Source organism: Lytechinus pictus, chromosome 1, assembly GCF_037042905.1.
Source record: "Lytechinus pictus isolate F3 Inbred chromosome 1, Lp3.0, whole genome shotgun sequence".
NCBI lineage: Eukaryota > Metazoa > Echinodermata > Echinoidea > Temnopleuroida > Toxopneustidae > Lytechinus > Lytechinus pictus.
In genome coordinates this window covers 20,444,766-20,467,722 of record NC_087245.1, presented here as the reverse complement: position 1 = coordinate 20,467,722, position 22,957 = coordinate 20,444,766, and the positions used below count along the sequence as shown (strand labels likewise).

General features: G+C 33.9%; 1 protein-coding gene across 1 annotated transcript in view; it reads left to right on the top strand.

The window, feature by feature from the left end:
- The window catches only part of LOC129264408 (alpha-catulin-like), a 35,523-nt gene extending 13,181 nt beyond the window's left edge, over window positions 1-22,342 (top strand). Inside the window, exons 6-15 of the mRNA XM_064097850.1 lie at window positions 1,955-2,041; window positions 3,547-3,705; window positions 4,240-4,332; window positions 4,878-5,028; window positions 5,449-5,486; window positions 11,404-11,454; window positions 13,665-13,868; window positions 14,305-14,484; window positions 16,014-16,097; window positions 16,655-22,342. Coding sequence (XP_063953920.1) covers window positions 1,955-2,041; window positions 3,547-3,705; window positions 4,240-4,332; window positions 4,878-5,028; window positions 5,449-5,486; window positions 11,404-11,454; window positions 13,665-13,868; window positions 14,305-14,484; window positions 16,014-16,097; window positions 16,655-16,840 — 1,233 coding nt within the window. The 3' untranslated portion in view covers window positions 16,841-22,342. The remainder of the gene's footprint in view (window positions 1-1,954; window positions 2,042-3,546; window positions 3,706-4,239; window positions 4,333-4,877; window positions 5,029-5,448; window positions 5,487-11,403; window positions 11,455-13,664; window positions 13,869-14,304; window positions 14,485-16,013; window positions 16,098-16,654) is intronic.
- The last annotated feature ends 615 nt before the right edge of the window (window positions 22,343-22,957 follow it).

The window sequence follows — 22,957 nt, the reverse complement described above, 5'->3', positions numbered from 1 at the left end:
AAGGATGGAGGAGGTGAAGGATGGATGGAGGGGGAGGGGTAGGGTTTGCTGAATCTGCCTTCCCCCTTCTAATTTATTTAGAATAAGATGCTAATCTTACAAAAAACACAACAAACCTGATAATGCAAAAAACCTGCTCTCTAACACAATCCTATATGTTTATTTTGTGAGTAAGGAAGATGGACGAGAGGAGGGGGGGGGGGTTCACTTTAAATTTTAACAAATCCTTGATCTATCCTTGCAAAATTACAACATACTACAATCCCCAGATGTTGTTGAATAGACATTTCCATTATATGTAGCCATTTTGAGAAACGTACATTGAAACATCATAGCCATCTTGTGAGAACATCTCATGTGGGATTGCCTTTATATCCTGCCTATGTAGGAAATGAGTTTCTTGTAATTTCCTCTCCACCTTGCGTAGAAGGACCCTAATCAAAGATGCAGCTTGTTCTGCTTCTTAATTGCCTCATTTCACATCTGGGGGTGTTTCTGAAAGAGTTGCGATTGATCCGATCAACCACAACTATGGAAAGCCAGCAACGTCAACATCTAAAATACATGTATGTTCAAAACATTTTCCAGATATGATGCATATATACATTGATTGTTTTCTTGAAAATTCAGTGTGCTTCTCTTTAATTACAGAGGACATTGTGCAAATTTCCTGTATTAGAAATTATAACATGGATGGATTTCCATACAGCTGAGATTGATTGAATCATTCGTAACTCTTTGTAATACGGGGCCGAGGGGCGTGTTTCACAAAGATTTGTAGAGTCGCATTTAAATACTCAGTTGCACACGGCATAAGAGGCATCAACACATTGGTTGAATCATACCTAGAGGACACACACTACTGCATATTAATCAATAAGTTTGCATATTACATATCATGTGCGCGCAAGCATTAAAGCAGTCACAATTAGATATTTGTGAAACACCCTCCTATGTATGCAGTACATCCATAGAGCACTTAAAAACCCTTGTCTAAATATTACTGGGACCTGTTGCAGAAAGAGTTGCGTTTAAATGCAAGTCAAAATATCAAGCGCAAATCCCGAATATGGGTGCTTCATTGGCTGAAAATCAAGTTGCGCAAGATTTTTTGAGTTGCGTTTGATCGCAACTCTTTCTGCAACGGGCCCCTGATCACCCAATTATACATTCCAACTTGTAGAATTTATATCCAAGTTTTTAACTCAGAATCGACTTTATTTCTATGGTGGAAGTCTTTGTGTATTAATACATTTCCAGATAAGATGTATGTGTAAGGCTTAAAGTATGTGGATCTAAATTCTAATGCATTTTTAGTCCAGTTGCATGGCTTTTTACAAACATGTTGATAATGATAAGATGGGTATCGGTAATACAGCTGTTTCACATGAATAATGGCTCAAGGAACAGATTTACATATATATTTGAGTTGAATTTCATGGAAATCATTATATCAAGGTTCCCAAGGGATTTATTTTTAATTTCTCGTTTATTCTTATCAATCTCCATTTTTTAGCATGAAACTTCAACTAATACCTTTGTGCTTATTCCTGGAAATACAAGCTTTTATTTGTTTCCCCTTTATTTTTATTTTATTCTACTTAAAATCCCCATAATATAATGATAATCACAGTATTTTACCAGGAGCAAAATATTAGGCATGACTGTTATGAAGATCCTCGTACATTCCCTTATTGAAAATTCACATTGAACCATCAATCATACAATCACCCCCCCCCCCCTCTCTCTCTCCCACGTCCACTCTCTCTCTCACTCTTCCACTTGTTCTTTCTCACTCCCTCTCTCCTATATTTCCCTCTTATAATCACTGTTTCTTTCCCTACTACCTATTTACCTACATGTATCTCTCTTCCTCTCTCATCCATTCTATCTCTCTCTCCCATCCCCCCTTCTGCCACCTTTCTCTTATCCATTCTCACCATTCTCTTCATAGGACAAACATCCATCTGACCTACAGGAAGATGAGCTTGAGGTTCTGGTGGTCAAGATGGTCAAATCTGTCTCAGATCTAAAGAAACAGGTGATTATCTGGTTTAAATCAAGTCCTGTTGGAAGATGTCGGTGGGATAATGTAATAAAAGCAGATCAAGGTATTTTGGGGGACAATGTCAGTGATCCCTGCAGCTTTCATCAAAATTCAAAGTATATAGTGATGAACTTCTAGGTGATTAATTTAATTGAAGTTTATGTTTGATATTGTTTCAATTCAATTTATTGTTTAACCATCAAATACAAAAACAATACAAACAAATTGGAAACATAATTAGGGGAAAATACAATGATGGTAAGGTGACCCCAGAGAAGCAAGGCTTATAAAAAAAAGGGGCCATCAGGTAACAATTATGAATAATACTCTTATCTATGAATAATGCATATTGTGGTTTATTGAAAAGTCAGAAGAATGTAAGAATAATTTTCATGTTCATTTTTGTCTTTTTCAACTTGTAGTTTCTTGAAGAGTTAAAAGCATGCATGAGCTTTCCTGGCATAGCAACATGTTATACAGACTATACCCTCTTTCCACAAGCAGTCATTAGCTAATCCAAATAATTTCTTTGATAAGCTATGCCAAATGGATAAAAAGTAAAAAGATAAGGTTTGATGGAATATCATTAACCTTAGACTTATGGAAGGTCTGTGAAAATGGTCCATTTTTCAAGAATTTGTAGCTTATTTTATAATGACACAATTGTCATGATGATAAGAATAAGGAAAATAATATCATACTAACAATAATTATATTATATTGGATGGCTCAGAATGGAATACCAGATATATTCCAAGAGTTTGGGCAAATATTCCACGAATTGAAGATGAGTGGAATATTGGCCTTAACGAGTGGAATATTTCTGGTATTCCATGAAAGAAAGCCATCCAATATAATTATTATCATCTATCCCATCCCTAGCAATCAAAAAGAGGGAGAAATTTGATTAAACAAGTCATAATCACTTATCACATAAATGGCATCATCACTCAATAGATCAAATTTGGTCGTTGACATGCGACTTGCATGTAATTCATTATGACTTCATGCTCTTATGCTGCGCACCGCATTGCTTTCATTGTTGTACGCGTTGTATATTTCATGCATTCGCGCATGCGCACTATACTGTTGAATATCCTCTCATATTCAATAGCAAATTTTGTACAGGAGCCTATGGCATACTCTTCGGAATTTCGGTCATTCTAGGGATACGCTCTGATACTGCACAACCAATTGATGCAGACCAAAATACGCGTTTTTAATTTATGGCTAAAACGCTCTATATAGGTGATAATGATGATTATTATGATGACAACAAGAATTATAATGCTTATAATAATAATGATAACATTGATAATTATAACAATTCATAGACCATAGTTTAAATTAACTCTGAGGCACACATTTGTTATGACCCTGACTTTTGCTTCAACACAGAAATAAAATGACCTGATTACTTCAGTGAACCTTTGTATATTTATATACCCATGTATATGCAGTATCGATGAAGGATATTATTTTGCTATATCTCTCATCAGCTTCAACACACAGCCCTAGATCATGCATCAGAAGTCTTCAAGGTTGGTGATGACCATAGTACCATACATAAACTAAAGGAAGTAGCCACTCAGGGGCAGGTCGAAGCCGTTCAACAGCTTACCATTAGATTCCATGACTACGCTGATCAAATTAGAGAAGTAAGGCAATCTTCTTTATCCTCTTAAGGTTTTTGTCGTGGTCCTCTCCAAACATAATTATTTTCTATTCAAGAGACATTTTTAAGCTTGTAATCATAAATTGCAGCAATGCACAGAAAGCTAGATTCTGACAATGGATTTTAAGTTGGTGTTGTGAGTGTGAATACAGGCTTCCTAAACCATCTTCAACATATATTGCTTACTTAGTGTAGTGTACTTTTATGTAATCAAAACTAGATGAAATAATGTTGTTACCATGGTAACAATGGTCCACAACCAATAGAAATCAAGTATCTCATAAAGTTAAATTGAATATAAAATATACCATAATGGTAACTTTTTTATGCAACAAGCCCTGTGTATATCACACTACGGGGAAGAATATTTAACATTAAAGTGAACAAAATCCATATTCTTAATGCATTTTGTGTCTCTCCAAAACACCCTAAACCGCTCTTAAAGGTAGAATTGGGATACTACACTATTTACTTTTATTGTCTCACCCAAATGATTATGTCTCTTGCCATTATAAAGGTTTGTAGATTACTTGGCCATGTGTCCAGACTAGCTCCACTGACCATCAGTTGTGACCATGCAGAGAATAGTGTAGCCACACTGGACACGCAGGTAAGTGGACAGATAACTAACCTCTTGACTCAGGATTTTGGTACGGCTCTCACACATGGGGGGAGGGGTGAAGCCTGGGGTGGGGATGTTGATTGTTGGATGGTATGATACTGTTTTAACTTCATGAAACCATGCATGAAAATTAATTCAATACCTCAGATATGGAGTATTTTGAGGTGTGGACAGTTAGGTGCAACAGAAACAGGTAAATAAAGCTAAGACTGGATGAAACATAGTCAAGAAAGAGTGTCTTTTTCTTAGGCATTTCACTGCTTGAGTTCAAATCGAGGAGAACAAAATTAAAGATCTGCTATCATATCCAAGTTGTTATAAAAAGATTGACAAAACGATTTGATGATTATCTTTATCAATGCAATGCACTATTAATTCTTTATTCATCAAAGCTATATCAGGTCACTGAAATTGTATATAATTGCATCTTGGTCAAAGTCAGGGTGATCATATGACTTTTGAGACCACTCATTTTATTCCTGAATTAAAAAGAAAATAGAAATTACTATTTCTCCCTTTCTCTTCAAATTCAGCTAACAGGAGCCGCAATCACTCTGGCAATGAACCATAATAGTAAAATAGCTCGAGAGAATCTGGATGTCTTTGCGGATACCTGGGAAACTCAGATTAGCGACCTTAGTACATTAGTCAAGGAGGTCAACGACTGCTGCGTTGGCAAAACAAGTGAGGATTTAAGTATGATACTTAATATATAGCTCTATTTAGTCCTTTTGTTACAATTTACTACTTACAGGGAGTATAGCTTGGTATCATTCAGTGATAGAGTTGCCAGGATAAATGAGGTTGCACTTATCTCTGGGAAAATTGAATCTATGAGTCTTCTAAAGGAAGACAACAAATATATATATATATTCATCTTTTTCCAATTCTGAAAATTGATATCTTAATTTTGTTTTCAATATACTCTAGATAATCAGTTATTGTTTTGGACTAATATTTATCGAGATCGTTCTTTTACATCATTCTACTCTATTTTTATCATTTTCTTTATGATATTTTCTTCCTCTTATATTTTCTTTCGTACATTAATCTTTTGTATTAAAAATTTCTATTATTTAAAAAATATTTTTTTTTTCTCTCCAGACAACAAACAAGTATATCTCTCTCTTCCTAGGCCAGGGGTAAGCTATCTCTTTGTTAATTGGTCTTTTCTCATTCCTGTGTCGGTGTTACCTCGTTTCTTTGTTTAATACCTTTCCTCTTCTTTCCCCATTCTATCTTTTTACAAGCAGGCTACTTGTAGTAGAAAGTACAGACTAATTTTTTTTAATTCTTACCTCATTTCCGAAAGCTTTGAAGGTGTGCTATGTGTGTCTGTTGTTTTTATACGCCCGTCCTACGGGACGTATTATGGTATCACGCTCGGTGTCCGTCTGGCTGTCTGTCCATCCATTAACTCTTCTTTGTAAACGCGATAACTTCAGTTTGACTTAACCTAGGCTCATATACTTTGGTGTGTATGATACTAGCATGGATCTCAGGAAGCCTATTGTTTTTTAGGTCAAAAGGTCAAGGTCACAGTGACATGTTTTCATCTTACCCTTCTGCAGTCCTTGTAAACACGATAACTTCAGTTTGACTTAACCTAGGCTCATATAATTTGGTGTGTATGATACTAGCATAAAAGGTCAAAGGTCAAGATCACAGTGACATGTTTTCTTCTTACCCTTCTGAAGGTCCTAGTTAACGCAATAACTTTAGTTGAACTTAAACTAGGCTCATATAATAAAGTGTGTATGATACTAGCATAGATCCCTAGGAATTCTATTGATTTTGAGGTCAGACAGTCAAAGGTGAAGTCGCCACCTTCAACTTTGCTTGCTTGACCTTAGTGACACTCTTGTTCACTTTAGAAATAGCTTTTAAAAAAGTGTAAATGGGTTTTAACAGTATATCAGTCAGATATAGTTATCTATGTTTGGGGCTAACTTTTAATGTCACCATTTTGAAGTACACAATTGTAATCTCATTCTCAGGCACTGCTACAAGCTAGTGGTGATGTAGGTTAATGTATGAAAACAGAGCCAGACAAATATTTTGTTTGTTGATGTGTCCCTTTGAGTGCTGCTTCTTCATGAATATCAAAATTCTGACCTCTTGTCCATTCCGTTGAAATATGTGTTATATAATAACAAAATGTATTTACAAAATTAAACAACACCCTTTCACCCCATTTCTAATTAAAATCCTTAAAATAAGCAATATTTAGAATTTTTCATAAAACCAACACAAATCAATCAAATTTTTAAGCTGTTCAGTGCTTTTGAACTGTTCAACAAAAAGCTTTCATGTCATTAAAGAAATGAACTCATGGTTTGACTTTGTGAAAAATGAGAATACATTTGAATAACCAAATATTTTATTCAGTTAACTGATCAAATTTATATCTATACTACTCCAAATTCTTTTGATTGCATGTGTTGATCCTCTCTTTTGTTTTATTTGGCATATTAAATACTTCATTACATCTGAAATATTTCACCCCAAGCTCTTGTAATCTTCATGCTTTTTTATGGACCAGATTTGTTCATATCATAGGCAAAAATTAACTTTATCAAATATTGAATTTCTTTTTTTAACGCAATCTTATGATTGCAATATATAGATTTATTCAATATTATTTATTTAGTGCTTTGTGTGTGACTGTCTCATAGCATAATATACTTGTCTGTCTTTAGAGTGTTGTTGCTTTTTTTCCCCTCAAAGTTTGTGTGTATTTGCTTATTAGAAAAAATAATGCTTACAAACTTGGATATTGAAATTCTAAGCATTTACAATATAATTTGATGTAAGAAATTCTATACATTTGCAATATAGTTTAATGTAAGACAATAATACCATGAGTGCCTTCATTTATTGTTATTATTGACAATTTAGAAATTTGTTATTAAGAACAATCATAAACATAATACAAAGGATCTCCATCTACCCAAACCCTATTGAAAAAAAGGGAAGGTTCAAAAGAATGTGTTCACTCCAGCCAGTTAAAAACTGTGCAGAAACAAAAATGTAGGTTTGCGTAATTGTACTAAAATTGAGGTTAACCTGTGTCTGATTACACGCTGAAAATGCATCCTGAGGACTCTCTTTTTTTTTGTCTACTATTTCCTCTGTACAAATGTTTAGTTTAAAGTTACAAATATCACCTTTCTTGACCTATTCATTCACATTAGATGTAAATAGAATGACTTGTTGGCCCCTCATGTATGCAGAAGACAACCCATGCTTGTAATCATGACATTTCAACAGACCCTAAGTTTGCCTTTGGCATGTTATGCATAAAAATTATTTATTTTGGCAGCTGGTTTCTCGACAGCTAGACAGAATGGTTGGCAACCACACTATGAGACAATTTTGCAAGAAGACATGTATGTCTGGAAATGTATTATAATTTTTTGCACCCCCCCCCCCCTGAAAAGAATTTTGTAAAAAAAACATTCCTAGTCTTGTTGGTCAAGACTTAATTTATACTTTCTCTGTTTTTTTTCTTCTGAATAATCTTCACTGTTTTGTAGTGTGTTACCGTTTGCTGTCTTTTTTTCGTTGCTGATATGTGTACTTTATTTGAAATTTTTATTCATTTCTTTGCACTTTTTAGGCTGATATTGTAAGTATTCCACGATACCTGCTTTTCACATTCGTATGCATACTTGTCACCATATCTCATTTACCATACTGCATTTTTCATCATATGTATTTATTTTTCATTCTGAAATTGAATTTTCACTCTTTTATTACATGTATAATTACTATAAGACGTGTGTTATGGAGCATGCTCAGAAAGGCATGGGTGAATTTATTATGGTATTATTAACACTTGAATGGATTTTGACATATTCCCTTCTCACCATGGAGACATAAATAATTTCTGAATGGAAACCACAGAAATGATAAGCCTGTAAATAATAAGTTGTTTTGAAAGGAAAAGAAGTCACAATATTTCAACATGAATAGATTAATACTCAGTTCATTATCAACTAAATTCTGCTTCTATTCTAAACATTACTCTTCTTTTGATATAGAAAATGATTGATATATTGGTCATCGTTTTGAACTCCGAGAACATGTCACATGCTTTTAAACAATAATACTAGGTATTTGTCATGGCAGTATCATAAGCATAATGTCACATTTATATAAAATCTAATGTAAACAACATTTTTCCTAATGAGTAAATAACATTTCATCAGCACTCTTCTATGGCTACCATATTCTATGGAAAGGAAATTGGTTCAAAATGTGGATTAGGATACCATCGGTCATCGTTTTTTAATGATAATTCCAGTCCTTTCTTATTGACTTTCACATGTATTCTCTTAAAATAATATTGATAGTAATAATAAATTTTGATTCAGGATTAATGTCCTCACCTGTTAAGATTAATAGTTATATTAATAATTAATACCAAGTCCTAAAATCTGGGTTTTATGATTAAAATATTTTAAGCAGGATTCATTTGACATGTTTATTTAATTTCATCTTTTATTGGTTCTTTTATTTCCATTTCATCATGACATTTGATGGTTTTTCTTCACATGCTGTAACCCATCTATTGACCACTATTGAACATTCCATGCTACATTGATCTCATTTTGAGCTGCATCTTCAATCCAGTTTTACACATAATTTTATTTTCTTGTTAACATTGTAAAGCTAAAATTTATGACATCTTATCATTTATACTTGTATGAATGAATCATGCCTTTTGTGTTGATTTCTAATCATCAGTTTATGACTTCATTTGCAGTTTTGAATGGTACACTGACCCAAAACTCAAATTTGATTTGTAACTTTGATGCCTGTTCAGGGTATTGTAAAATTGTTTGCATATTTTTGGTCAGATCCTCCTCGTGATTTGTAATGTGTTTTCCCCTACAGCATCCACCTAAAAGCAAGGTTTTAAAACAGTGTATTCTGTCGTAGTTTTAGAATTTTCATATGTATGGTCTTGTAGAATGACTGTTGGTGTTTTTTTCTGTTGCAATGAAACTGAAAATGATAGAAAGTTAACAATCTAACAATGATTTGGAAAAAGAAAGATGGGAGGGGGCTTGAATTTGGGCGAGAAAAAAAAATATATATATATATACAACAGTTTAAAGGAAACTCCTCTTTGAAGGAGAGAGGGTTAGAATGAAGAGTAGGAGGAATAGGATAAGGAGAAAGAGAAAACTATGAAATGGACTATTAGATGAAGATACAAAGGTGAAAAAGACAATGATGAAGAAAATAAAGTAGAGACTAACACAACTTTAGAGACAAGGAAGTAATCAATAAAGAAGATGATTCAGAAGATGATGCAGATGAATTAGAAGTACATGTCGGAGTAGGAGGATGGGGTGTAGGAGAGGGAGGGGAGGAGGAGGGAAAGAAGAAGAAAAGAAGAGGAAGAGGAAAAGAGGGGGAAATGAAGATGATAGGAAGAGGATGTTGCTTGTGAAAGGTTAAGTGAAAAATCAAAGCAGAATGTTGTTTTTTATATAAAAAGACTACATACATTAACGTACCATTTCATTTAAGTTATCACCTTGTTCATACTGACAATTCTTATTCCATCGCGATTTGTCATATTTCCTACAATATGCATCTGAATATCACTATGAAAAATACATTATCCATTCTGATAACAATGAAACATCTAACTTTTGTATGTCACGTGTATGCACTTAATAATAATGACATTGTTCATTTCAATGATGTGATCAATATAAAGTTGATCCTGCATTATGTATTTTTATGTGGATCAGATTGGACTCTCCAAATGATAATTTTTTCAATACAATGGTGTTTTCAAATTTACAGATTTAATGTTTAATTTACATCTTGTCATACATCACCACATATATTTAAAAAAAAAAGTAAACTGCTAATTTCTCTATGCTACATTCTGCCAGCAAAGACAATTTCAAACCGTTAAAGGGTCCCGAGTCTTGTTAGTTGTTAAATGAGCCCAGTCTTTTTTAGGGTTGAAATATAACGTCTTTGAGAACAATCACATTTCATATAGGTCCGTGTAGGGTTAAATGCACCTCATTGCTGGTAAAAAGAATGCAAACATTTGAGGGAGCAAAATTCATTATTGATATTTTGAAATGCTTCACATCCCAGTGCATTGATCCATTCTTTCCATTCGCCATGATCATATGGGAGCACCCACTATTAATTAGCTGGTCAATAGAGCATTGTTAATGTTTATTGATGAATGCATTAAGCTCCTATATGGCTGTATTTTTTTTTAAGCAGGCTATATTGTGGGATAGGCTGGGTCTGTAAAATTGAAAAAGAATAAATGAAGCATAGCAAGAAATAATTATACACTATAATAGGCACGAATATAATGCAACATCATTTATCACACATAATATTATACTAGGTTGTCACTGCCTATTTTATTTATAATTTCCATTTGAGGTCTTGTTAAAAACTTGATTAATGCATTAAATTGCTTTCTTTGCTTTCAATTAGTGTAAAAAAAATTGTGTTCGATTTATGGTCTTTCACTTTAGCTCTCTCAATTCGCTAAAGGAAAAATCTGCAGCAAAAATGACTGATTTTTTTTAAATCACATACCTTGATATTAACAAGTAAAGTATGAATTCATCTTCAAATCTTGTCATCGTCACAGGCATCAGAACTTCAGAATGTTCTAAAGATATACATTGGACCATGGAACTTCTTCTAATATGAGCTGTTTTATGGCACCATTAGGGCTGAGAAGGATTGTCACTCTGTCTGTTAAATCAGCATATGAATTTATGAAGTACACTGTATCATTGTGTTCCAATGATAGGGAATAATAATAGAAGTAATACATTTCTTGCAAACCTTTGCTTCCTTTTACATCTTGGAAAAGGCAGCAATATATGTCTTCATTTGCACCATCTTATTACAGCATTCCTTTCTCTCCATGTGACGTTGTCTTGACTTATATTCAATATATCTGGTAATGAGCTCATGATATATTTGCATTTCACTAACATGCTAATCTTGCATTCCATTTGTGTGTGTCTATGTATCTATACCATTCCACTCACACAGAAACATGGTACCACTGCCAAAGCTGCTAAACCGGTCAAGCTGGATTCTCAGGTAAAGATGGGTTGTATTTTAAAAAGGGATTGTAGACTGCTGGGTTGAGTAGTAACGTGCAAAGAAATTTTGGGAAAGTTGTCCTTTAGTTTTGAGGACACGATAATCTTCCAATTCCTTGCTATTTTTTGATGAAAAATGAAAAAAAATAGCCGCCATGCTCTGGTAAAGTGATATCTTCCCATTTAATGTAGCTATAATTGCAGCCATGCCCTTTTCACTTTCAAACATGTAGCATTATGAGATAAAAGCTTTGTCGCCCTAGTATTGTGATATTCATGAAACTATTTTAATCTTAATCCTCTCCACAAGGTAAAAGGTTAGTTATCAATTACTAACTGAGGTGTGGAAAGTTTATTGGGATTCTCATGTATCAACCATACAATATTTCACCCCTTTAAGGGGTGAAATATGCTTGAATGGATTTTAAATAGTAGAGTAACAATTTGTTAACCCCAGGAAAATATTTAGGCCTCCTATTTGGCTTGCAATATTCAAATCTCATTTAAAGTCCATTCTAAAATTTTAGACAGCATTTAAAAACATGTAGCTGGAATGTTGTTTCATTAAGCTGTTTGCAAGTTATATATGAGTTTAGGTGAGACTGGTGACCCTTTCTTATTTAAATTTTGTAATGGGTGTGAACTTTCTATAATCCTAAAAAAATCTTGAACATCTTTGCATTCAGAAGACTATTACCAACAGGAATTATATTAAATAGGTCAGGCGGGTCAGATTTCAACTTCATTTGAAGTGAATACAAATCATTGAGTTTCTAACTGAGCACAAGAAAGGGTTACAAGCATTGCGTAAATGCAACACCCAGATTAATTTGTTTTGTGCTAAGTTGGTATTAAAGTTAGGAATTTACCACATTTGAAATGCCATTCTCAAATTTGCCATCTCCCATTATTATCATAATTCTATACCTTCCTGTATGACCATTCATAAGTATGTCATTGTAAAGGGTAATATCATTTTTGTTGTCATTCCATGATGATTTTCAACAGTATCTGGAATTCTTCATTCTAAAATTACCCATGCATATCTACATGTATGGTCAGTTCCCCCATGTCTGCGCGGTCTCCCAAGTCTGCGCACCTGCGTATCTGCGCGATTCTAGTAAAAGAAGATACGCAACGAGCACGAACTTTACACATGCATTCCATAGACAGGTATTCATTAAAAAATCCGACTCAAAATGGTGGAAAAATAATGAATTCAGGGCATTTCATTTGACGGCCTCAAAATGCAGCCTTTGTCATCAAAATCCCCGAATCGTGTGCAAAGTGAATGAGTGCGCAGACATGGGGTACCATTTTTTTTTCAATCTGAAAATGACTGCCCAAAGGTTTTTCAAGAAAATCTGATATTTTCTTTCATTTTTTAATGAGAAATTTGGTACACTTACTCTTAATAATATAAGGAACACTATTAACCAAAAGATTTTGTGAAATAAGAAGAAATTCATGTTAAATCTTAACTCAAATTGTTAGGTGCGCAGACTTGGGGCCCACCATCATATATCTGGTGCTCCTTTCAAATATCTCAGTTTGTCAGGAGTAACTTTTGTTTAAAAAGTAATGTATTCAAACTTGATTGAGTTGACAAGCTGTTTTATTGCAGCACATTTTATTTGTAAAGAGTAAAATTCTATTTTCCACATTGTGCTTCATGAATCAATATGCTGTGATTATTTATAATTATGAATAAAAATATGTTGGTGTTCCATGATGATCATAGCTAACATAAAAAAAACAAATACTTTAAATTAATTAGAATTGGACTATTGAGCTTTTATTTGAGAAATTGAACCTTGAAATCATCCTCGGCACCATGACAAAAATGCAATTGCCCAAATATTGCAAGTGCAAAACTTACCAAACCTTGTAGGGATGCTTGAAATGTTAAACTTAAAAAGATTTTATCCAGAACCCTATCATTATTGCAACGTCAAAAGGCACAAAAGTCACCATATTCAATGCTTGCATAGCGTGATTGCATTTTTTTTTGGGGGGGTAGGTGATTGATAATTTGAGATTTTAAACTTAGTACTTACCGATGTAAATTTTTTGAGAGCTGTTATTTCAGAACTGCTATGAATTTCTTCTCTCGTGCTCAATTTTCACACACCTGTAGAATATTTTACTTTTTGTGTACTTATTCAATTTGAAATTAGAATTTGATATCATGTATTGCTAATCTTTCAGGAGCAAGCAAAGATTGCAAAGGTCGGGTTAGAGGTCAAACTGCTGACCTCTGAGGTGGATGCAGAGACCGAGAAATGGGAGGACCAAGCCAATGATGTCGTGAAGAGGGCCAAGAACATGTCAAGTATGGCCTATGCTATGTATATGTTCACGAGAGGGGAGGGATCACTCAAGACAACATTAGATCTCTTCAAGCAAGCAGAGGTGAGAAATCAACGATGGTGGTAGTGGTGGTGATGATGATGCTGATGATGATGATGACGATGACGATTATGGTGGTGGTGGTGATGGAGATGGTGGTGAGAACGACAAAAACAACGTCAGTGAAGATGGTAATGGTAGTGGTGGTGATGATGATGGGATTGCTGATGTTGATAAAAATGAAGATAATCACATTGATGCTGAAATTGGAGATAACGTTATATAATGCTTTAAGTATCACCTTGCTTGTGGCATAATTTTGGTGATAATTTATGCAACATTGATGTTCATAAGCATGCAGTAAGGTACATGATTAGCTACTCCTTTTAAAAAAGTTAAGGATGTTGATGCTCCTGCCAAAAGAGATCCTAATTTTCATATTTTTATATTGTGATCCGATTCATTTCTATCTCTCTCCTGTTTTAAAATGTCTTTTCAGTATTTTGCTGAAGAGGGTAACAAGCTCTTCCGATCAGTCCGTGAGTTTGCTGGTCAGGTTCCAGACTGTCAGCTTAGGAATGAACTGATGATGTACTTAGAGCAGATCCCATCACACTGTCAGCAGCTCAACTTTACCACCAAGTCACCATCAGCAGGCAAAGCCAGTACATTCAATAAGGTAAGATTGGACATTGGATGATCTTAAGTGGAGGATTCTGTGGTGTAATGGTTCTTGCTCTCGCCTTGTAAACAGAGGGTCTAGTGTTCAAATCCCACCACGGTCTGGCGTCCGTTGGCAAGGCGTTAATCCTCACTTTGCCACTCTTGACCCAGGTGCTAAATGGGTACCTGGTAGGATGTGAAAGTCATTGTAGCTTGTCCAGAACTGTGTGCGGCCCACCGGCGACTGACTGGAATACTCCCCAAGGAGTGGAGGACTGATTGAATCTGATGACCGGGGTTATAATATATCTGTAAAGCGCTTAGACATGTCATTCAGATGTATTAAGTGCTGTATAAATGCGGATTATTATTATTATTATTAAGTTCAGTGTTGCCCTTTTGGTCTTGGTGTTGGGTCACAGTTGACATCAGGACATCACCTAACTTAAAATGTACCTGGTCCTGATGGGTGTTTCATAAAGCGGTTCGTAAATTACGAGTGATTTCATGAATGACTGTTGTTTGTTTTTTGTGGGAAGTAATACACACAAGCTTTTTTGAGAATGTTGATTTGACACCTCTTAAAGGATCACCAGTAAAGTAGCTTGTAACTTATGAAAGCTTTATGAAACACCTCCCTGGTCCTGGGATGGATCGTAAATTACGAGTGATTTCATGAATGACTTGTTCCTTTTTTGTGGTAAGTAATATACACAAGCTTTTTGATGATGTTGATTAGGCACCTAAGAAAGGATCACCAGTAAAGTAGCTTGTAACTTATGATAGCTTTATGAAACACCTCCCTGGTCCTGGGATGGATCTCGTTAGATGTTGAGCTATCAGTGTAAATCTACATCAGTTGTTTGGAGATACAGAAGAATTCTGAATTCTGCTTCCAACACCAACACAAAATTTAAATTCACCATTACCTCAGACATCAATCATCAATATCATCTTTAACGAGTTCATTATCATTTTTTTTTTTTTGGGGGGGAGGGAGTGTTAATTTGCCGAAATGATTAGCATGATGATAATAGTTGGTTGAATTCCTAATCATTGTCACATTTTAATGATATGTCATGAAGGTTTCTTATTTTTCTCTTCTGTAAAGTCATGTGAAGACGGAGGATTTTCATTATTTCCAAGAGTGTGAATAATGTAGCTTGAAATTTTCACGAAGGAGGATGACACCTGCCATCAAGAATTTTTAAAGCTTTCGTGATCATTGTATCTAATGACACAAAAAACATCCCTCACATTCAAAAGATTTAAAAACAGCTTTGATGTATGGTTCAAACATTTATGTGTACTCCGATACAAGTATTTCTGTGTCAGAGAATGTGACAGTAATCAGAATTTTGTCAATTTCCTATCATTTTGAAGATTCCTCAGTGTACCTAATTTATTAGTAAATTATAATCACCATTTCCTAAACTGTTTGTGAGACAGTTTCTTCCACAATCCAGTGCCACAATCAGGAACTATGCATTTTCTGTTAATCAAGTGTATTATTACTCTCTTTATGTTTTTTCTTTCTACATGTAGGTTGACTGTACGATTCAAGAAACCAAGAGTCTACTTCTTTGTATTGTTAGAATAGTTCCTATATGTTACTCATTATCTTCAAAGGTGAGTTATATATATTTATTTTTGTTTATTCCTTTGTATTTATTGAAACTGTGCAAGCATATTAGACACATGACAAATTTTAGGTTAAAACAATGCACTACAAGAATAAGCAGTTTGATTTTATATGTTCTGTATTATATTTTCTGTTGGAAATGAAAAAAAATATTTGAATTTGAATAAAACTGGTGTTGCCAAACAAAAGCGATGACACAATCAACTTTTACAGGTTTAAATCATGATACTCACATTCATATGTTGCATGTTGCAATTTAGAAATTATATTTCTTTGCATTGATTTGATCAGAGTAAAGTGCTTGTAAAGTTGCCAATATTTTTGGCAGAAAATTGAAGTCTCAAAATTATAATTGTTTTGTGCTTTGTCAGTGATAGTTTATCAGATGACCCTCATTGTTTTCATACAGAAGTGATTCCTTGTAAAACTATATATAAGGAGATGGATATTTACAGTATGTGTATTTTCTTATAAGAAAATCTCTGATGACTTAAATATTTAATTAATGTTGAACATTCTCCCCCCCCCCATTCTTTATTTCTAGTACAATGTGTCCACCCCAAACTCCCCCATCTCCCGATGGAGAAAACCGCCCCAAATGATGGATCTCCATAGCAACAGCTCGGACATGGATTCGCCCCTCAGCCAAAGCTCTGGCTTCATGAGTGACGGATCCATCATGAGAGTGCAGAAGACACTCCACAAAATGAACTCTTTTGATAGACTTTAACAAAAGCCCCATCAACGCAAACTCGCAGAGGGAGTAATCAGTCATTAATGGAAGAGTCTTGCCATTGGAACTGTATTGGACACTCGTGTGATTTTTATCCAAGTGAATGGAATTCGTGAGCATTTTTACCTACATGTATTACCAGTTCGTGATCACCACGTCTCTATTGTCACGTCTTACTATGCATACACCAGGTGTTGATATGTCAGGATGAACCTCTGGAAAGCTATTGTGGTGCTTCAGAGAGTTGTATGTTTGTGAACTATGCATAGGGTTTGCACGTATGTTGAGGGTGTACTACTGGGAAAAAACAAATTGTCTTGGAGCCATTATTCCTTCAGGCACTGGATAGACAAGAGCTGCACCCACCTAATGTACCTTTTCCTTTTGTAATTAAAAATGTCCAGTAATCATCAAATATGATTAAAACATGATTAGCATTTTATGAATTTGACTTCTCATATGACCATCCCAATGAACTTGAGCAAAAAGCAGTATTCATTTTGAATCATGAATAATGTACTCTCTTAAATTATTGCTAATGTGTTGGTGCTGTCTTTAGTGTTGGTTATTATCATCATGTGATGAATTCAAGATTAAGTGGCATTCTTTGCCGTATTAATCTTCTATCATTTTTTGGGATTACTGAAAATAATTTAATTTAAATATCAAGCATTTGTTTTCTCTGTGGGGGTTATTTTTATTCAATGATCATGGAGGTAATAAAAATAGTACTGATAATACTTAAAAGATTTTAATGTTAATATTTATGATCATGTCCACTTGCATAGTAATTGTATCTTTTTCATGTTGTATGCTCCGAGTTCTTAGATATTTTTAACCCAATTAACGTTTCAAGTGACATTCAATGAAATATAAAACACAATCAGATGAAATATAAAATCAATATTTTCTTATATTTGATAAATTTCTGTTATGTGCAATCAATCATGACTTTCATGACAACCAAAATGAGAAGCCAATTGAAGCCATAATCTTCCCTAATCTACTTTCAAGTACAATCATGTAAGTCAATTTAGAATCAATTCATGCTTAAACTTTTAAAGGAAACTTTTGCGATAATATGCAAGGGATACATGGCTTTAAACTATCTTTCTACCTTTCTGTTTCTGTAAATCAATTTCAAAGCATATTTTCAGTAAATGTATAACTTTGCTTTGGTGGTTTATTTTTTCAAACTAGTATGCTTGTGTATTACATTGATAGGTACTAAGTGATTTCCATTTTTGAGCGATTGTTCTTCATTCTAGTTTTAAGCCGTAAGTGATGAACATTGTACAATGGTTTTACGAGAACAGATTGTCATTTAATGCAATCCCTCTGCATGGAATAGTAATACTAAGTTTTTCTTTCTGTATTTGGATTTTATTTCCACCTTTCCATCTCTTCTTTCTCCTTGTACTGGTATTTGTATTTTTTTAAATAATTTCTATGTCTCATTTCTTTTTCTTCTCCACCCCATTCTTTGTTTCTCTTTATTTTTCTCCTACATCTGGTGCTTATTTTCTTCTATTTTTCTTTTCTTCTGGTTTTTTTTTTCTTTTGTATGTTCGTTAATAGTGCGACAAAGATACACATGTGGTACTCTTTGATAGAAATTGTGTACAAAATTTTGTTGAGCAAATACTGTTGTTTTTCATCAGAAGCCTGTAATTTCCAAAATGAGATGTACAGATATTATATGCATTTTGTTGAATTACCGACTTTATCCTATAGCTTTCAACAACTCAAATTATGACGTTAATTATGGCAGTTCTGCAAGTACAGTTTTAGAAACAATTTTACCTGGATTTTATCATTGTCATATCTGTCGCAAATTCACTGTTTTCATCTGTACATTTCAAATTTAACTTATTTATTGAGATATATATAAGAGAGTTATATTGTGAGTGGCCTTAGTGTGAAAATGGGCCGGATATGGCTAAGCAGGTGGTGTTTTAGTGGAAAAATGGAAATATTTTGTGTTTGTTCTTGTAAAGTTCTCTCCATGAACAGTTCACAAAGAGCTTTCAAAACCGTGTACGTGGAGCAGTGGACACTGAAGAATGACTGTGCAGTGTGTGGTAATTCTTGTGATGCCATTTTTGTCTTGCCTGCACATCATATTCATAAGTAAGACATAGACGCTGCTTTCCGACAACTGTGACCTCTGCCTCAACACAAATTTTAACCTGAAGTTAAGTTTTTAAAATATAATTAATTAAATAAAAGGCTGTATTTCATAAAACTTGGACATCAAATTCCTTGACCTGAACTTCATTGAGCCAAGTAATAAAATGCCATTCCTGGTCCAACTTTGGCTATGCTATATCAAAAACATAAAACCTTAACCAAGGCTTACTAACCAAGATTGTCAATTTCCAGCATTATTTTGAAATTATGTGATCTTTGTCAATTTAACATCCTGCTTGTGTCACTGGGTCAAATAGAAATGTAATTGAAGTTAAGAATATTGACAGACCCTTCAATGTCACAAAACAAACACTGCTACAGTGTTGAATCATGTTAGGCAGGCGAGACTAGCAGTGCTACTCCACTTGTCTTACCCTTGCCATCTTCATTTTGAAAGCTCCTTTAGTCATGTACATGTATTGATTACAATCATCATACTTGTAATAAATGAAGAACTGCATGTGGTGTCCAAAAATAATATATGTAAACCTTTAATTCTTTGCTCTGAGTGGCAAATTTGGCCAAAGTACTGGACTGATAAGCAATGCACCTTTTAATTCCAGTCTTTATTACTTTTGGACATCCCAATTGGACTTATGTTTAGCCCAGTATTTCCGCTCTTTTGTCCTTTCACGTGAATAGTGCATATATATGATATGATATTATTTTTTGTAAGCTGCTTATAGTGCATTGCCCTTGTAATGTTACAACATGTTTGTATGCTATTTTGTGTTTATAGTTAAGATTGTTAACTACTTCTGCTATCTATATCAACATTAGTAGATGTGCATTGCTCCACTCTCATGTGTCAAAGAGTCCATGTTTGAAGTATTAAAAGCTTGTAGACATATGTGTATATTTAGTGTATTGTTTCATTTATCAAGAAAATGAAGAGAATGTAGTGACTTCCATGCATATATCTGATTGCATATATCTGATAAAACCAAAGACTTCTGATAAATTAAGATGAATTTTGAATAATATCATGAAGCATTACTTTCACTTTTTTGTGTTGTACATTACTACAATAGTTTGCATTTCATTATTTTGTTTTCAATGCAAAAAGTACCTGGTAACATTTTATTTACAATGCTACACTATTTCTTACATATGTACTTCAGCTGCAGATGGAATTGTCATTTATAGTTAGAGAGTAAGGATATTATTTTTTTCATCCGAGAATTTTGAGAAAAAACGTCAAGAAGTTAGTCTTTAGAATATCTATATGTACAGTGGTGCTCAAAAGTGAGTGAACTCCCCCAGAAAATGAACATGTTTAGATTTTTCAATTGTGAAGTCAGGTGATAAAATATTACATTCAATAAAATTTGCTTCTCTGGGCTTGTCGAACATTTCAGTGTCTACACTTAACACTCAGCATGAAGGAGTGTATTTTGTGGTGGGGTTCACTAACTTTTTAGCACCTCTGTGTATATATATATATATGTAGACAGAGAGAAAGAAAAATTTACGGTGTTTGTTTTCTGTCTTGTTTAATTTTTGCAAGGGAAGTTTAATTGAAGAATGTGTTGCATTTAACAATACCAACTTAAGGGAAATATTGTAACCATTTATTGAGAGAGAAAAGGGCAAAGAAATAATGTACAATTTCCTGAAGAAAATCAAAATATGCAAATCAGATGGCCCTGTAATGCAATTTGTACTTTTCTAAAATGTATCTACTTTAATTTATATGTAAAGCACAGCAAATACCTCAGATACATACTGTATGTTTATATTTTTATGTTATTCATTATTTTTATTCTAATTTTCTTATAGTTCCCTTGATACTGCCTAAGCCCTGGTATTCGTATATCATACAAAGATGTGTTTTAAAAAAAAAATTAAATAAGCCCCTGTGGACCTTCCTTATTATTACTGAATCTGGACTTATGATTTGATTTTCAGTGTCACCAGCACTTTTCTTTGTACAATCATTTGTTTTGACAATCTATGCCAAACATTTATTTGAATGATATTTTTTGTTTTACACTCTGCAATCAAGTCAGTGTTCCATCTTACTACAAGTATGTATTATGGAAGCTAGAGTTATATTACAAAGTAGATTATGATTCCAGACTCTTTTGGTGATTATTGATTATTTTGGTGCCAAGCTGGTCCCCAAAAGTCAGTAACATAATATACGTCCTTCTGTTTATCAACCCTCAGTGTCTTTTACCTATTTTTTTCGGAGGAATTGCTATATATACTATTTATAATTCTTTTTTCTTTTCAAGTGATTGAAAAGAAAACAGACAGGCATATGATGCACCCCAGTATACATGTTTTCGACAAGTGTTTGTGTTTAAATACAGTGTCACGGTTCTGTGACTTTTGCTCCAATGGAAAATCTGCATGATAAGCCAAATTTAAACCCTAATCTTCCAAACTAAATAAACCCCATTTCTTGTATTCACAATATTTTGAATTAAACACTCCTACAATCCTAACTCTAACCCTATGCCCTCTATGTGAAGACCGGAGCAAATGTCGCAGGAGCATATGTTGTGTCACCTTATATACACCTGTACAGGTTCATTTTTTTATCTTAAGAATTAGACTAGAATGAATTTGCAATGCAAAATAGATTTGATAATTAATGCTGTGTCCAAGTTCCAGAGTAAATTTAGTTTGATTGATACTGAATTAACTCATAAAATATCATTCCTCCTTAACTGCATTATATCTTTCATTATGTCCAAACATAAGTCTTGATATATATATATATATTTTTCCAGACTGATAATATCACTGAAGGTGTGATTTCATCAAGATAATTCTTTCCTTTATTTTTGGCCGATTGGGTGGTTGTGTTTTCTATTGCTGGACAAAATTGGTGTGAATTTCTTGCTGTGAAATGTACTATGTTTGTCACTAGCCCTCACCAATGATGAAAATACCTGATTAATGAATAGATGACAGAAGAATGTTCCATTACTCTAACTTTGTTGTAAGTGGTTACCCCCCCTCCCCCCAATACATGATAAATCGTATATTGTGTCTTAAAATTGTGGATGTATACCTTTCAAGACCTTTGAAGTCACTATGAGAGGACGGTCTTTGAAGTCAATATGAGAGGAAGGTCTTTGAAGATGAAAATTCAGTCAATATCTTTCTGGTTGGCTAAGGGTAGTTCATGAATGGACGTTTCTTTGTTGAAGTTGTGTGTACGACAATCAGACATGTTTGTACTTGCTTGTACCAATGATATATTTGATGTGTGACAATGCCTATATTGACAAAAAGTGAATGAATTGGACTCCTATGTACAATTTCAAAAATAAATGTACCATTTCTATCAAAAATGCATTTGAAAATGTTTTTATCCTTTTTCCTCACTGCAGTATTTGTCTCTGTCAAAATTTTCATTTGAGGGTTTTGTTTAACACAGTGGCCTCTGAATAATGTAACACTAACTGTGTAAATGTGTAGTTTAGCTATAGGTAGCCAATTGCAACACAGAGGATGTGCAATATATTAGTCTGGCTATCCCAAGAAAAAAATATTTGTGAATAACGATTACAATACTGGTAATCCTTCACAGAGCCACATAAACATATGAAATTATATAGTGTGCACAAAATGCTAATATTTCATTACCCATAGTTTTAGAACAGAATTTCAGTGACCGTGGCTCAAGATCTGAAGCCCCTCAACTGGAGTTCATCATTGCTGCCTCCACCCGTAGAGATATCCATGCTTGATTACAAGGCGAGAACATTTGGAAAACATATATTTTTCCAAAGAAACTTTATCAGCCTTATTCTTACCATTTCATCCACTAAGTGAAAAATGTATTGATTATTCTGAAATATGTCTCAAAAGCCCCTATAATAACCAGTGTACCCTTCCTGATAAATGAAGTATTGTGCAATACCCTACCTGATAAAATGTAGTACCAGTGTACGCTACGTGATAGAGTAT